The sequence below is a fragment of the Silene latifolia genome, chromosome 3, assembly GCF_048544455.1.
Source record: "Silene latifolia isolate original U9 population chromosome 3, ASM4854445v1, whole genome shotgun sequence".
Taxonomy (NCBI): domain Eukaryota; kingdom Viridiplantae; phylum Streptophyta; class Magnoliopsida; order Caryophyllales; family Caryophyllaceae; genus Silene; species Silene latifolia.
In genome coordinates, this window is record NC_133528.1 from 18,080,148 (window position 1) to 18,097,385 (window position 17,238).

The 17,238-nt window shown below is 38.7% G+C and overlaps 1 protein-coding gene across 1 annotated transcript; it reads right to left on the reverse strand.

The window, feature by feature from the left end:
• Positions 1–5,780: 5,780 nt before the first annotated feature.
• On the reverse strand, positions 5,781–15,136 carry LOC141645973 ((-)-germacrene D synthase-like). The gene is made up of 7 exons (XM_074454114.1): positions 14,944–15,136; positions 14,522–14,801; positions 13,909–14,281; positions 7,340–7,558; positions 6,705–6,843; positions 6,353–6,601; positions 5,781–6,279 (listed from the first exon to the last, which is right to left on the reverse strand). Exons 1-7 carry the CDS (start codon positions 15,052–15,054, stop codon positions 5,989–5,991), a joined length of 1,662 nt encoding a protein of 553 aa, XP_074310215.1. The 5' UTR covers positions 15,055–15,136; the 3' UTR covers positions 5,781–5,988.
• Between the last annotated feature and the right edge of the window lie 2,102 nt (positions 15,137–17,238).

The following is a 17,238-nucleotide window of genomic DNA, read 5'->3' on the forward strand; positions in this document are numbered from 1 at the left end:
GTAAGGGGTGAGGGTACGTATTAGGAAGCTCTTTTGATCGAACACCTAATCCCGTCCGCCTCGATAGCGGCCTCTACTAATGATTAGGGAAATTATCTATACTCGATATATTGTCGATTATATGCATGCAATGCAACATCCAACGTTTTAATCCTAACATGTGAATTAACTAAGTCGGTGAACACGTAATTTAACATACAATTAAGGTCAAAGTCGGGATTTAGGTTCAATTACATGCGAAGGCATACAAATGGTACAATAAAAGAAATACAATAAAGAAAATTACAATAATTACATCGGATTCATTGATTTATGTCGAAAATACTTTTAAAACGGATAATTTGAGAAAGAATAAACAAACGAATAAATTAGGCGATAATACGAATAATAGTTAATTACATACGTAAACTAATTAAACTAGGTCAACGCAGAACGAAAGTTCAGAGACAGAAATCAACCTGGAATAGGCGCAGCAGAACTGCGCCCTCTGGAAGAGGCGCAGCAGTTGCTGCGTCTGTTCTAAGGCCGAGTTCTTGCTGTGAAGCCGGAACTGCAAATCGTTAATATTCGTGGGTGAATTTAATGATTGATTATGATATTCGACTCGGATGAAAGTGATTTAATATATTAATTACATGTGAATGAGTCATAAGAACGATAAAACATGGATGAAACGAATGCAAACGAATTAATTACTTGAATGAAAGATTGATTAGCGACATGGGTGAACTAATTAGGTTAAATATGACGAATTAATGAAGAACTAATGACGGATATGATAATAGACAGATGGAAATATACCAAAGATCGAATTCCAGAAACTCAATATGAAAGAATCGAATTTCTACAACCCGGATTGATTTTAATGATGAAAACCCGCAATTATTGGTTATAAGGGATTAAAGTCGGGAATTAATGATGAATTATATGTTAACAATGATTAATAATATGTTAAAGTTATTATACTTAAAATTATCGTGTTAAAGAAACAATGAACAATTGATAACGAAACAAAACAATCGAATTATCAAAAGACGAAGGAAGAAGAAAGGAAGCAGGAACTGCGGCAGCCTCACGAAGAGGCGCAGCAGGTGCTGCGTCCCTTCGAAGAAGCGCAGCAGTTGTTGCGTCCTTTCTCGACGTCTGTCTCCTGATAATCCGTAAAAAGGGTTTTAAACATGGTTTTACAAATCGATTTTAGAAGTACTTTCGACATAAATCTTACATGATGATTACAAAAAGTAAATAACAATAAATAAAGAAGGATTTAAACCCTCAGACTTACATGTTTGACGAAACGAGATGAACTAATTTTATGTTTTAGTGATGCTCGACTCGAATGTAACGAAAGTACCCTCGTAAGAGGAAAAACGTTTAAGATTAATTAAGGTTGATTATGGTGGAGTTGGTGAAATTGGTCGGTCATGCAAAACGAGGCTGGTACTCAGAAAGATCCGAGCTTACGTGGTCGAAAGTTCAAGCACGTAGGCGCCAAAAAGTAAGAACGTAGTCTAGAATGCAAAGGGAGAAGAGAAGGGCGGACACTCGCGTGAGAAATATGAGGAGCAAAGGCTCCTATTTATACTAATCATGTGAAGGAATTAGGGTTTTCGGAGAAACTTTGGAAGTGAATCTCGGAAAGATATGAAAAGATACGAAAAAATACGCAGAAAAGGACTTGGGAAGAGGCGCAGCAGACACTGCGTCTCTTGGAAGAGGCGCAGCAGACACTGCGTCTCTTGGAAGAGGCGCAGCACCTGCTGCGTCTGTTCCCAAGTGGTTTCCTCCTGTGGAAGAAAGATTTCCGTGTTTAATTTATGGAATAACGGAATAACCTTATTTTCCTTAATATTTTGTATGAATATTACGGGAAATTCTTTACCAAAGATTAAAAGATAGTGAAATATGGAATAGAAATATCCGGAACATTCCAGAACATTCTGAGTCGGGATTTTAGTGGTTATCAGAAAATGAAGACGGTTTTAGGCCCGGACTCCAAATGTACTCTAATTACTGTCAAAACGACCATATCGGCGCGTAGATGACAATTAAGAGGTAGACACCAGTGTTTGAGCAATCACTTGACGATAAACTTACGAACTGTCACAAATCGTTCCGCGTACCAAACATGCGGCCCAATCATCACCAGGTGGTTTGCGGGAGGTGCAGAAATGAGGTATCTACAGTGGGAGATTGGCGCTAATTTCCCAACAGTGGTATTAGAGCCACTAGGCTCGGTCTGGTGGCTGGTTTAATTGGCAAGGATGTCAAATATGGGGTCTCAATTTGCAGTACCAAAATTTGACGGTAAAAGTAGTTTCACCCTTTGGCAAAGAAGGATGAAGGATCTTCTGGTTCATCTTGGCTTGGCTAGAGCCTTGAAAGGAGTTGACGGTAAGCCGGAGAAGATGAGTGGTGCCGACTGGGAAGAGGTTTGCACTAAGTGTGCAAGTACTATTAGGTTTTGCATCTCGGATTCTGTCATCAATTGTATTCTTGATGACGACTCTCCATCAGTGATATGGGAAAAGTTGGAGAAACTCTACATGGCGAAGAGTTTGACCAACAAGTTGCTTTTGAAGCGGCGGTTATATCGGTTGAGGATGGATGAGGATGATAATTTAATTGGACATGTGAATTTGTTCAATGGACTGTTAGACGAGTTAAAGAAGATCGAAGTAAAGCTTGAGGAGGAAGATAAGGCGTTATTACTCCTCAATTCTCTCCCGGACACATATGAGACTTATGTGGATACTATTTTGTGCGGAAAAGATACCATCACGGTGGAGCAAGCACAAACAGCTTTATTGTCATTTGATGCGAGGAAGAAGGACAAGGTTGGGATACGGAGCGACAGTACGGGTACAATTGCAGTTGCTCGGGATGGGAGAGGTCGATCGTTTAACAGGGAGGATGGGTCGAAGCATGGCAGGTCTCGGTCCAGGAACGCTTCTAGGAATAATGATGTGAAGTGTTTCAAGTGTGGTGACCTTGGGCATATTAGGCGGTTCTGTCCTAACAAATGCGGGAATGAAGAAAACAAGGGCGACACCAACTTGGTTGCCGGTGAAGAAAGTAGTGGTTGTTTCCTTACCGATGATTGTGACATATTTGCGGTCACGGATATGAACGACGTGTCTTCCAAGGAAGAATGGATATTAGATTCTGGTTGTGTCAACCATATTTGCACCCGGAAAGATAGTTTTGATGAGCTCCAAGAAGGCGTGGCTAAGAAATTGAGTTTGGCTGATAACTCAATAGTTGATGTCATGGGTGTTGGGGTGGTGAAAATCAAAATGTCAAATGGGGTGGTGCACACTTTGGACAAGGTTGCTTATGTTCCAAAGTTGCGGCGGAATCTAATTTCACTTAGTCAACTGGACTCCGAAGGTTATGGGTGTAAAGCTCATGGGGGAGTAATGAAAGTGACTACGGGTTCTATGGTCCTCATGAAGGGGGAGCTACGTCGTGGTTTATACCATCTGGATGCATATGTAGTAAAAACCTCACAGGATGGCTGGAAACGGAAAAATCGTGCACGTGTTTCGTTTGCGGAAGAGGCAACGAAGGTAAATTGTTTTCAGGTTACAGACGGGCGCAAAGGTAAAATTCCTGCTGGTAGAAAGGTGGAGAGCAAGAGGTTTCTCTCCGGAGTCAACTAACGTCATTGACTGGGTTTAGGCTGTACACGGTGCGTTAGCCGTGATAGTGAGTTAGGGTGAGGACCAGATACTAACTCGGGTGTGCAGCTGGTAATTTCAAAAGGCCAATGGTTGATTCCTCGGTGGTTATGTTCTCTTGTATTGGAGGGGGATATTTGTTGGATAACATCCAATACAAGGTTTTAAATAAAATGTTACATGTAATAATGCTGAACATGTAACATAGGTGAGTTAAATGAATGCGATTCATTTGTTTTAACAATTGCGTAAAACATATGAATGTGATTAATTCATTCATGGATAACGTGAGAATTGATTTTATTATTATAAATCTAACGTCTTTTACATGGCTATATAAAGGATGACAAATCCTTTGGAAAATGTATATCACAAAATTATAATCAAACAAGATGACTAGTAAATAAAATAACAGTCGGGGTTTGAGGGTGAGAGGCAGTATAACGGGTGTTATAATACAATAATTTAGGAGGTTACTCTAGGGGTGATATTAGTGGCATTGACTAATATTACTGGAGGACTAGAGGTTGTTATCTTATATTATTGTGGGTTTCGAATTGGTATTAATTCGGGACGGTTACGTTGTACTGGTACTATATTATTATAGTGGATTATAGTCGATTTGGCTAGTGGGTTTTACTTCCGGTTTGGAAGGTTTTGCCCTGGGTTTGACCCTTAAATATTATCTCATCTTAATATTGCTTACATTTCTTTACTTTTACGGTGTACTTGTCGATTGGTTGCTTCCGTTGCGCGTGGGAGATTGACGCTAATTTCCCAACAGGCAGAAACCTAACAATGGAGCTATGAACATTTGTGTGCTGATGATGATGACGATATGATAACTCTTAACGAAATGAAGCCATGCAGGAATTGAAACCCAAGGAAATATTGTCATTGTGAATTGGAACATGTGGTTTTCTTTTAAATTTGCAATCAATTTAAAAATTTGATGTGGTTTGTGATATTTAGGCCCTATTCTTTTCGGCCGAAAACTAACTAAACCGAATTTGACTGAGCTGAATTAGATCTGACAAACGGGTTAATCGGGTCGGCTCAATTTGGGTCGGGTCACTTCAGGTTTGTCACATTTTTGGGATAGTTCAGGTCGGGTAAATTCGGGTTATAGGCCGGATCTTTCGGATTAAGCGGGTCGGTTATTTCAGGTCGGGACCTTTTCAGGTCAATAATTAATGTAAAAAAGTCATTTCAAGTCTTTCTGGGTCAATTAAAGTTATGTTTTGTCGACTCATTCTCGGGTTTGGTAGTTTCTGATCGGGTCATTTCGGGTCAGGTCTGTTACGGGTGAAGAAAGCTCGAGTCATTTTCGGTCAGGTCAATTTGGATTTCGGGTCTCACTCGGGTGCGACAATTCGGGTAAATTTTGGGTCTCGGGTCATCCTTTTCGGGTTGGGTCAATCTAGCCGAGTTGATTTTGCAAGGTCTAAGCTGAACTTAACTGAATTGAAAGGATCTGAAGTGAGCTGAACAGAAGCATGAGTTAATTTGGCCCTATTCTTTTGAACTGAATTTCCACTTATTTCAGTTAAGTTCAGCTCTATTTAGTTCAGTTTATTTCAACTTCATTCAATTGATTTCAATTCAGTTCATTTCAACTCTTCTCTTCACAAATTAACTCTTACTTCTGTTTAGCCAATTAAGTTAAGTTCAACTCTTTTCAGTCAAAAAGAAAAGGACCTTTGTGAAAAGGTAAACTGAACTAAAATGAATAAAGCTAAACTAAACTGAGATGAGCTAAAATTATGCCCAAAAGATATGGCCTTAGTACTACACGTGGATACAAAACAAACATACTGTTTCTTATATACATAAGTGGAATGATATTTGACCCGTCTTATGATTATGACAGATAGTGTCATCTTAAATGAGACTTTGTGCATTTTATTATTATGGCGATTAGTATGCTCATTATAAAATTGTTCGATTGAATATTATGGCAGCCTCACAATCCTGAATTCAAAATCATTTTTATAAGATATTTGTACATTCAAACTAAATTTTATTTATAACTAAAGTCTAAAACTTTTTTATTCATATTATTTATATATGCCCGTGCAACTTTGCACGGGTGCTAAGCTAGTTTGGTTATTAACACATAAAATCAACATCTTATACATCAATAAATAGTGTTTTGGGTAAAATTGTGTAGACAGTGCAATTATTAAGGCCTAGCGGGTATCATTAGATATGGTATACGAGGGTATAGTATTTGAGTTTTTTGGACATGGACACCAATATTCAATACAATACATAGTGTAAGGGGGGAATAGAATTCAATGCATTAATGCTATATTTGATGGGGATGAAGGAGTAAGGAAGCAACAAGAGGCTTCATTTTGTGAGGGTGAGTGTATATATCTTCGCCCGTGTAAAGGAGCTCCATCACTCGAGTTAAATTGAGAATAAGCATTAAAACCGGCATTGAAGGTGCCTTTGGATCCAAGAACACTTGGTTAATATCCTTCCATGCATTTTCAACCTCAATGCTGAGTTTTTCACATGCTTTTGATGCGGTCATGTTGTACTGTTTCATGTAGCATTCAATTGCTGATGGTATGTGGTCTCGTTGCCTTTCCAACTGCGTTCACATCAATATTTTAATGAGATGGATTTAAATTTTAACTAAAAATAAATTTTTAGAATATACGTACCTCGTGTGATACAATGTCATCCATGAGTCTACAAAGGCGATATGTAGATTGTAGAGCATGTGGTTCACTAACTAACCAAAGGAAGGCATCCTCAGTTGCGGCTTCTCCCATTCCAACCAACGAAACCACAGCCATTAGTGGATAATCGGTGGATGCGACTGCCACACTCATGTACTCTTCCATCGTTGGCACCTTTTTTGTTACCAGCCATTTTGCTTCGTCTAGATAAGCTTTCACTTGCCTTTTCATCTGGTTTAATTTAATTTACTTCGTCAAAATATATTTCTTGTAAATTTAATTAATCGATGTATGTAATGAAAAAAATAATTTGCAAATGCACGTTCAAACTTACGGCTTCTTTTGCGTAGCATATTGCGTAAGATTTTCCATTCTTAACCACTTCTTCCTCCATTTCACTAAAAGTATCAAGCACTGCTTGATAAAGTGCCTTCATGTATTCCGGGAGTTCATCCATGACACTAATATCCCACCTAATTTAGCAACCATAAATTTTGAAAAAATGTTTTATTAAAAATAGAACTGGTAAAATTGATCCAAACTGAATAACCCGACCTGACACTCGAACTGAGGATTCGAGCATGATCCATAACCCGAATTTACCCGAATCGGTTCCGAATAATTAGGATCCATGACCCAAATTTTTATTGTTCAAACGAACCATTATCCCTCAGAAATAATAACAATAGACCTGAAAATAACCCGAACCTGAACCAACCCAATCTGACCCGAATTCTTGTCAACCAAAAAATGACCCGCCTTAACTAATTTAACCTGAACCAGACTCGTTTGACCGTTTTCCATGTCTAATTAAAAATCTTATAAAGTGGGTGTCTGATAACTATTGCCAGATTAATTATACATATGCCGTTTGCTATGATCTAATTAAAAGCTTATTATTAAACCGTCTCATATAATAATTTGTTACTAAATTAAGCTAAAGTATCTACAATTTGATCCTTAATTTACCTCTGAAATGCTTGTGTAAGACGCTGTAGCTCTTCATATGTACCATATGCATCATAGGTATCATCAAGAACTGAAGTCAAAGCGATGACTTTGACAGCAAACCTCCTAGCCAAGGTATACTGAGGCTCATAATAAACTCCGAGTATCCAAAAGTAACACTCCGTTATTCTATCACGTGCGTATGGCAATTTATTCTTCACATCAAGCTCTTTCCACCACCTACACGTTAAAAATCAATGAACTAATGCCAAGACAATATACTCGTATGTATCACAGGGGAGGACGTTAGTGAAAGTGTATAATCCCTTGACTAGGGTTGTTATTATCATACCATATATATAAGAAGATTACAACCATAACTAGCTATATTCTAGGCTAAGTACATGATTATAATGTGAACTAAATATTCTAAAGGATATACATACTATACTAGGAAGATACATATTATTAACAAGATAATGACTAATATACCCCCGCAGTCGTAGCTAGAACGGAGCGGACGCTAAGACTGGATCGAAAACGAGTAAACAAGTGCTTGGGAAGGCCTTTAGTAAAGATATCCGCGTATTGGTATTTGGCAGGAACATGTAGGACTTTGACCATACCAATACGGACTTTGTCGCGGACAAAATGAATGTCAATCTCGATATGCTTAGTTCGCTGGATTTGAACGGGGATTTTCGGAAAGATAAACCGCGGAAATATTGTCACAATAGACAAGGCTGGCACGTGAGATTGGAACATGAAGTTCTAAGAGTAAATTGCGTAGCCAGCTCGTCTCGGCAACTGCATTAGCAACACCCCTATATTCGGCTTCCGCACTAGACTTAGATATAGTGGGTTGGCGCTTAGAGGACCAAGACAGTAAATTATCACCAAGAAATACACAATAGCCGGATGTCGATCGTCATGAGTCAGGACAACCCGCCCAATCAGCATCAGAATAGGCAGGAATATTATGAGAGGCGGATTTGGAGATGGATAATCCATGATCAAGGGTTCCTTTTATATACCGTAAAATACGCTTTAGGAACTGAAAATGCGGCTCATGTGGGGCGTGCATAAACAAACATACATGTTAAACGGCATAAGTAATATCGGGCCTTGTAGTTGTAAAATATTGGAGAGCACCGGCAAGGCTACGATATAGAGACGGGTCCGCAATAAGAGGGCCATCCGTGGAAGACAATTTGGCACCAGGTTCAACACGGGTACACACGGGATTACAGGAGCCCATGGAAGCACGTGTGAATATGTCACGGGTATAGTGAGTTTGCGAAAGAAAGAGGCCCGTGGTATTGCGATGTACCTGTATCCCAAGAAAATGATTGAGCTTCCTAAGATCAGACATGGCAAACTCATCAGAGAGTGCACGGATAATCTGTCGAAGAAGAGAGGCACTTGACGCGGTTAAAATTATATCATCGACATATAAGAGCAAGTAAGCCATGTGAGCACCATCACGATAAATAAATAAAGATTGATCACAAACGCTACTCTGGAAACCCCCAGACTGAATAAATGTCGCAAATCGATGATACCAAGCTCGCGGAGCTTGCTTTAGACCATACAGAGACTTACGAAGGCGACACACATGGTGAGGAGTTGAGGGGTCAACAAATCCTGGTGGTTGATGCATATAAACCGTTTTAATAAGATCGCCATGTAAGAAAGCATTCTTGACATCCAATTGGTGAATTGGCCAAGAACGGAAAGTAGCGAGACTGAGCACAGTGCAGATCGTGGTGGGTTTAACCACCGGACTGAATGTTTCATCGCAGTCAATTCCTACCTGCTGACATTTTCCATTGACCACAAGGCGGGCCTTGTAGTGCTGCAAAGACCCGCCAGACTTATATTTGTGACAAAATAACCAAAGGCACCGAATTACAGGAGCATTGTGAGGACGCAGTACAAATTCCCATGTTTTATTATCAATTAAAGCACGATACTCATCGGTCATGGCGACATGCCAATTAGGGTCCTAGAGGGCGAGTTTAGGTGATTTTGGAAGTGGGGAGATGGCAGGTGTGGTCGTTGCAGCTAGGGAGGTGGGAACACGTGGTTTAAAGATCCCGTGCATGGCTCGGGTATGCATCATGTGCCCCCGAGGTGGTGGAGGTTGTGGGACTGGGGAAGTGGGGTCTGTTTTTGGTGGGGAGGTCTTGCTAGAGGACGAGGTAGAGGGCTGGTTGGGAGAGGGTGAAGGGTCTGGTTGTGGGGTATGCGTGACAGGGGAGGCAGGTGTAGAGGGAGTAGCAGGTGTACGTGGAGAGTTGGGTTGGTGTGGGTCAGTGGTCGGAGTGGGTTGGGTAAGCGCGTCAATGATGGCAGAGGATAGGGTGTTGGTGGAGGGATCAAGGAAGGTGTAAGAGCTATGGTGAGACGATGAGGACTGAGCAAATGGGAAAACTGATTCATCGAAGGCAACATCACGCGATAAGATAAGCTTACCACTATCGAGGTCAAAACATTTGTAGCCACGAAACTCTTGGGGGTAGCCTATAAAGACACATTTGGTGGAGCGAGGGGCCAGTTTGTGTGGACGTTTGGATGAAAGGTTAGGATAACAAACGCACCCAAAAGACACGGAGGTGGGAATACGATGGATTTTTGTGAAAGAGAGCGGAAGTAGGTGAGCGAAAATTGAGGAGTTTAGTGGGAAATATGTTGTGTAAATGTACGGTCGTATGCAAGGCATCAACCCAAAATTCAGGTAGTGTGGACGAATGATGGAGCAAGGCAAGGCAAGAATTTCATTTATACGGCGGATCATGCTTTCGGCCTTGCCATTCTGTGAGGATGTTTGTGGACATGAGAACCGAAAAATAAGGCCATTTTTATTAGCAAAATTGCGAAATTCATTGTTATCAAATTCGCGGCCTAAGTCACATTGAAAGGCTTTAATAGATCGTTGAAATTGCGTTCTGACATAATTACGAAAATTCAAGAAATTAGAGAATGTTTCGGATTTAAATTTTAAAGGGTACACCCATACAAATTACGCAAAATTATCAATTAAAATTAAATAGTATTTGTAACCTGCTTTGCTTGTAATGGGTGAAGTCCACAAGTCGCTATGAACGATATCAAAAGGAGCGAGAGTAGTAGAAGACGAATCATGAAAAGGCAAACGTTTATGCTTACTTATTTGGCAAGAATGACACAAAGACGAGGTTGACTTGCTACTGCAATCAATGCAAGATTTGGACTTAAGAAAATTAAAAACATTGACTCCCGGATGACCAAGACGGGAATGCCAGACATCGGAGGAAAAAGCAAGAAGGTGCGTGCTGGACTCGGAGGACTTCGTGGTGGACTCGGCTGACACAGGGTATAAATCACCATCACTATTGCTCTTCAGAATCAGATTCCCATTCGCTAAATCCTTCACAGAAAAACCACACGAGTCAAATTCGACAGAAATATTGTTGTCTTTGGTAAATTGTCGAACCGAAATAAGGTTTTTGATAATTTTCGGTGTATCTAAAACATTGTGAAGGTGAAGGGTCCTATTTGGGGTTGCTAGGGTAGTATTTCCAGACCTATGAACGGGAATGCGGGCACCATTACCAACGTAAATAGAGTTAATCGTACTAGAATTGAGTGGGGAACGAAGCATACCTGCGTCCGCACTTAAATGTGATGAGGCGCCAATGTCCATGTAAAATGGACCTTGATCATTAGGCTGCACCCGGAGGGCAGCAAATGCTTGGGCCAAATCAGTGGGCTGTGGTTGCTGACCATCATCAGAGGCCACGTGAGGCTGGTCGTAAGCGGAATCGGGCCGGCGAGAGCCACCACGAGCAGAGGCATGCCGAGAGGCAGTGGAGGGTGCAGGGACAGGCCACGGCTGCCAAGGGGCAGTCCACCTTTGGTAGGTGGGGTACGGGCAGGGAGGCGGTGTCCATGGAATAGGACAGGTTGGCATAGGGCCCCACAGAGAGGCCTGGGATGAAGATGCGGTGGAAGTCGCATTTTTCGATTGATTGCGAGAACCTCCACCATTGTAGCCACCCTTAATTCCTCACTTGCTACCATTGTTGCATTAATTGTTGCGAGAAGATGGCGAAGCATTATCCCAGGCGCGGGATTCAGTGGAGGGAGTAGACGGAGCAACTAGGGTTGTGGCTTCCTTACCGCTTGATTGACGATGGTTTTCAAGTTCAATCATGCTTTGGGCTGTCTCGAAATTGGGCAGCGTTTGATTGATGTACGCGGCTACTGTATCATATTCTTTAGGCAGTCCACGAACCAATTGAAGGACAAATTGTTGATCAGTAATTGCAGCGCCGACATCTTTCAATTGGCCTGGCAACTCTTGGAGGCGTTGACAGTAGGCATCGAAAGACGGGAATTTTCCGAGCTTGAGATTGTGGAATTCACTCTCAAGACTTGCGGCACGAGTGCCCTTGTTATTGAGAAATATGTTTTGGACGCGATTCCAGGCCTCTTGTGCGGTGGAATCGGGTTCAAGAACACGAGGCAACAAGTCATCCGACATGGTACCATAGATCCATTGTAGGGCGTGGGCATTGGTCTCATACCACGCGTCATACAACGAGTCAGTCTTGGCAGGGGCGGGCATGCCATCGATATGGTGCAAGACCTTATATCCTCGGGCATGGAGCGTGAAAAGGTTCACCCATGAAGCGTAAGATACCTTAGCACTGTCTTATAACACGCGAACTTTATCCTGAATATTGATCACGGTGTAGACGGGATGAAGAGATGGTTTGGGTGTCGATGTATCGCCTTCAACCATTGTAGCGTGAGGCTATGACGAGACGAGGGGACGACGAGTTTTGCCTGGGGTAAAGACGAGGGCACAGGAGGATCGTAGTCAACCTGATACCATGAAAGAGTATAATCCCTTGACTAGGGTTGTTATTATCATACCATATATATAAGAAGATTACAACCATAACTAGTTATATTTTAGGCTAAGTACATGATTACAATGTGAACTAAATATTCTAAAGGATATACATACTATACTAGGAAGATACATAATATTGACTAATAGTTAGTTATGCCATGGTGCCCGACCTCCAATAACTTTTCATATTTTTGTGCCGACCAAGGCTAAATTCCGTCCAAGGCTAAATACAGGCGAGAGACCGATAGCGAACAAGTACCGCGAGGGAACGATGAAAAGGACTTTGAAAAGAGAGTCAAAGAGTGCTTGAAATTGTCGGGAGGGAAGCGGATGGGGGCTGGCGATGTGCCCTGGTCGGATGTGGAACGGTGTTAAGCCGGTCCGCCAATCGGCTCAGGGCGCGGACCGACGCGGATTGGGAGGGCGGCTGAACCCCGGCTTGCCGGGAGCGTCGTCCCCTCTTAACTCATTGATTGAGTCTTAACTATTTATATACAATGAGAGAATAAGAGTTAGCTCAAGTTGTAAAGGTTATCTTACCCCAACTATAAATTTGGAGATTCAATTTTCACCCGCGACATAAATGTGCTCATTTGAACCACCAAAGAAATATTCATATACAATGCAATAGTTTAAATCTTAGCCTTTTATGGTTTCTTATGACTCCCATATCCGCCACTAAATTAATAATCCTATAGATCAATGATAAGGACAAATCACACACTAATGTGTGATCATAATACGAGTATTATTTTACGAAAAAAGTTTTATTTATGGAAATTTTCATTGTGCTACCTCAAGGTTTGGTAAATTTTACTATATATGATCTCACAAGGTTAGGATAATTTTTTTTTGTTGTAAACTGGGGTGTCCATCGTCGACAACAGTGTATAATTTTCTCGTCGTGCATGCTTTCCCGAAAAGATAAACGGCTGGCCAAAGATAATAATTATTAGTTACTCCCCTCTTTGTGCGATCTAAATTATCACAATAAAGTTTTATCGGTAAGAAATGATTTTGAGCTCATTAACGTTTTATTTAATAATTTAGTTTAGTACTCCTTCCTTATTACAAATACGGAGTTGTACAATGCTTATGATACGACTGGATGTATAATCCTATTTGTGCGGAGTACATTACTTACCATTTGACATTTTGACACTACGTAGCATTTGAAAAGCTATTTTAACTATACTTTTTTACGGTATATATTTTTTTCAAATATTTTTATAAAAAATCATAAATATTTTATTTTCATATTGCAGTTTTTTATATTTTTTTGTTACCATATTGTAACCTTTGAGTTGGAAAAAGGTCTTTGTGAGACGCATGAAATATCTATTTTGCACTTTACTTTTTTTTGGTCTAAACCATCCGGTAATCCGAACCACAGTGGACCGACTAATCCGGATTTCGGGGCGTGTCCAAGAATTACGGTATTTAAACCCCTCCCAATCGCAGTTGTGGGGGATCGATCCGCAGACCTCCCTACCAAGCGCAGCCCCATGCTATCACTGCGCCAACCAACGATTGTTATTTTGCACTTTACTTTGTGAAACGTCCATTTTTAAGCTTTTACGGAGAAGTTATTATTATTATTAATGTTCGATTATACTGGGGAATAAATAGAATATTTTGATGTGCGACATATAACAGAAAAACTCATGTATATGTTATACAGAATACTTACTTTGAAATGATACCGAGCTCTTGTATATGTTGCAGTTGCACCAAGTTAAAGTCTAACTTTGCAAACTTGAGAACAACTTCATTGTGATGCTCTATGTCTTGGTAAAGTGATATATACTCCCTTGCTCCAAGCCTTGGGAGGCTCTTTTGAACCGGGCACCTTAAAGTGTATAACACACGAGCCTCAAGAGACGGTGGAAGAGAGGGTACCTTGAGCTCAAGGGCCTTCTTAGTGAACCCTAGGGCTTTTTCCAATATAGTTTCTCCATGCAACCTAAGGTGTGTGGCTTCATATAAACTTAACAACCCTTCTACATCCTCGGTTACGAAATTCTCCATGCAACCTTTCTTATCTTTGAACTTGTTGAAAATATCTGCCAAGCAAACATGATGTGGTAAAAAAAAACAGGTAGAGTTAATACGGAAACTCTCGTATGAGACTGCCCTTCGGAGAAGGTTACTATTATGCATGTGAGCAGGGCCATCTAGGAGGTGCTTAAAATCGGGTAAATTTATTGATGTTTAATTATGTTTTACTCCGCATATAAGTAATGTTAATTAGTCTTATATATAAGTCTAATACTCCTTAGAGGATTATCTTATGTGTGACATACCAGTTGAAACATTGTAGCCATGTTGCCGTAGAAGTCGAAACAAAAGGGCTAAGGTTACTAGTTCATAATGTTGGTGATTATTCTCGCCTTTAAAATACTCGAAAACTCGTCGCAACATATCTTGAATTTCCGTCTCAAAGTGGTACGCAATCCCCAAACGCTCAACTGCATCAATAATGCTCAACTTTTCACTTAGATGTTCAACGGTGAAGTCATCTTTGAGCATTTTTTGCACTTTCTCTTTCAGGATTTTGGCTTCTTCGACCCATACATGAACATTCTGTCAAAACAAAAGGACAATTATTGTTAATTTAAATGCACATGGGACTGGTCGATCTACTAAACTGCCTATGCACTAGAATTAAAATTGAAAAAAAGACGATTTTTTTAAAATGAGTTTTTATTTTCTCTTCGGATTGTACCTTATTGTCACAAGCATATGTGACGAAGAAATCCCCCCAAACGGAAGGATCGAAATTAGCGGACTGACGCTGTAAATTTCCTGCATTATTGTTTGATGCTATTGCTGCCATTTTTTTTTGTGGGAAATTTGTTATCAATAAGAAATGAAGATTTCTGATATTGGTGATTCCTTATTTGAATCAAAGCCACGTTATTTATAGGAGCAAAGCGATAAGATCAGGGTCCAATTGTTTACGCAGATACCCCCCAGATGCATGTCAATGTCATGATCTTGTGAGGGATTATAAGAGAAGTGAATGCAATTTAATACAACTTGCGAAATTTGACAAGTCCTCCAAATGTATTAGGTGCTCGTGCATAAATTCCGTTATGATGTCACTCCTAAGATTTATAACGGCCTCTGCTCTAAAATCCTACGAATGAAACCAATCAAGAAACAACAACGAGGTACTGTAGCCATAATTTAGGTGCTGCAAAAAATCCGCTGAAAATGCAACAGTGGCCGAGTACCACAAACGTACCTTTAAAGATAGCTCTTTGTAGTTTGTAACTATCCACAGTCCACACCCACACAAATTCAAATATTCAAAGCATGTTTTAAATAAGCCTCCTTCTTTTTCTGAAAGTTCTTATAACATAGACGCGGATGGATGATACACCATACTCCTACTTTAATTTAGTTTTCTAAAACTATTAAAATTTAAATTTTATAAATTGAAAATTATAAAATTACATTATTATTGGTAATTTTTATTTTTCTATAAGTAGAGATCACATTTAATATATATTGGTGTCTATTTTTATTTTACTCGTATATTCACATCGTATAATTGACATATTCATAACAATGAGATATTCAGATTACATAATTAACATATTCACGTTGATATTTACACCACATAATTGCTATAGTTATGTAAATCAAACATCATATCTATAAATATTATTAAAAGGGTAAACCTTAAAAGCCACGTAAACAATGCCACCTAACATTACTAAATGTCACCTTGCATAACCAAAATTTCACGTCACCAATTATAAAAAGTCATGTCAATATCTATAAATAGTTAAAAAGAAAAAAAATTGAGCCATTAAATGTAAAAAGCGTAACAACCATTAACTTTGGCTTTTTAAATTTTTAGATAAATTAAACAACCATTAAAAATAAATTCATACTAAATTTAATTTTTTTTACGTTTATTATTTGAATATTTTAAGCAACAAATAAATATCACATAATTATACACCATTTATAAAATAATAAATAATTTGTAAATATTAAGAGCAAATAATAACATACTTAACATTAGACATTAATATTTTAATTTTTAAAATTAGAATAGGTTAAACGAAAAAATAAAAATTTACATCACTCTAATTTTAAACTGTTTATATGTGCAATTCCCTCTTAAATCTTATTGAAATAAACTTGCTCAATTTTGTTAAATTTGATAAATAAATAAATCTATAAATATAATTTATAAATAAAAGACAAGGCAAAATATCCACCTCTTTTAGTTTCGTAAGATAACTCCCTAAACAATTCTCATGTAATGTGAATTTTGTAAAAAGAAAAAGAAAAAAGAAAGAAAAAAAAACCTTGCATTTCTTTCTATTTACTCTATATTTATGTCTATAATAAATAGGCTAATAATGAAAACGAATAATCAAACGTCATGAAACCTTTCTACATATTTATGTATATATTAACTTTGATAATCTATATCTATATATATTTATAAAAGAGGCTTTTTTCGAGCGATTCTAAGCTGTCCACGTCATCAAAAATCAATTTAGGAAAGTATCATAAATAATAATTTTTGATATAAAAAATAAAGTAAAAAATCTTTTAATTACTATAACATATATTTCCTAAATTATATTCAAGTGATGTTTCTAAATTTTTATATAAAAACTTTAACATTTCATTTGACAAAAAAAAAGTATCATTAAAAAAATAATGAAAATAGTATAATTAGATTTGTGGTAAAAAATGCTATCATTAGAGTATAAATTTTATATAATTTGCACATATTAAAAATGGTGTACTTAACTTCTTAGTATGTTATATTTCACATATTGAAAATTGTCCCACATCGAAAGATTAGCATAGGGTGGGGTGATTCCATGAGTATAAATAGGAGGCATCATTGAAATTTAGCTATCAACCAAAAATATTCTGAGTCTCTTAAGTATTGTCTTAAAGAGCTCTTAAGAGTTGTATCATATCTCCACAATATGATATAAAAATAAAGTGGATATATTTCCTACATTGTATATCCAAGTCATGTTTA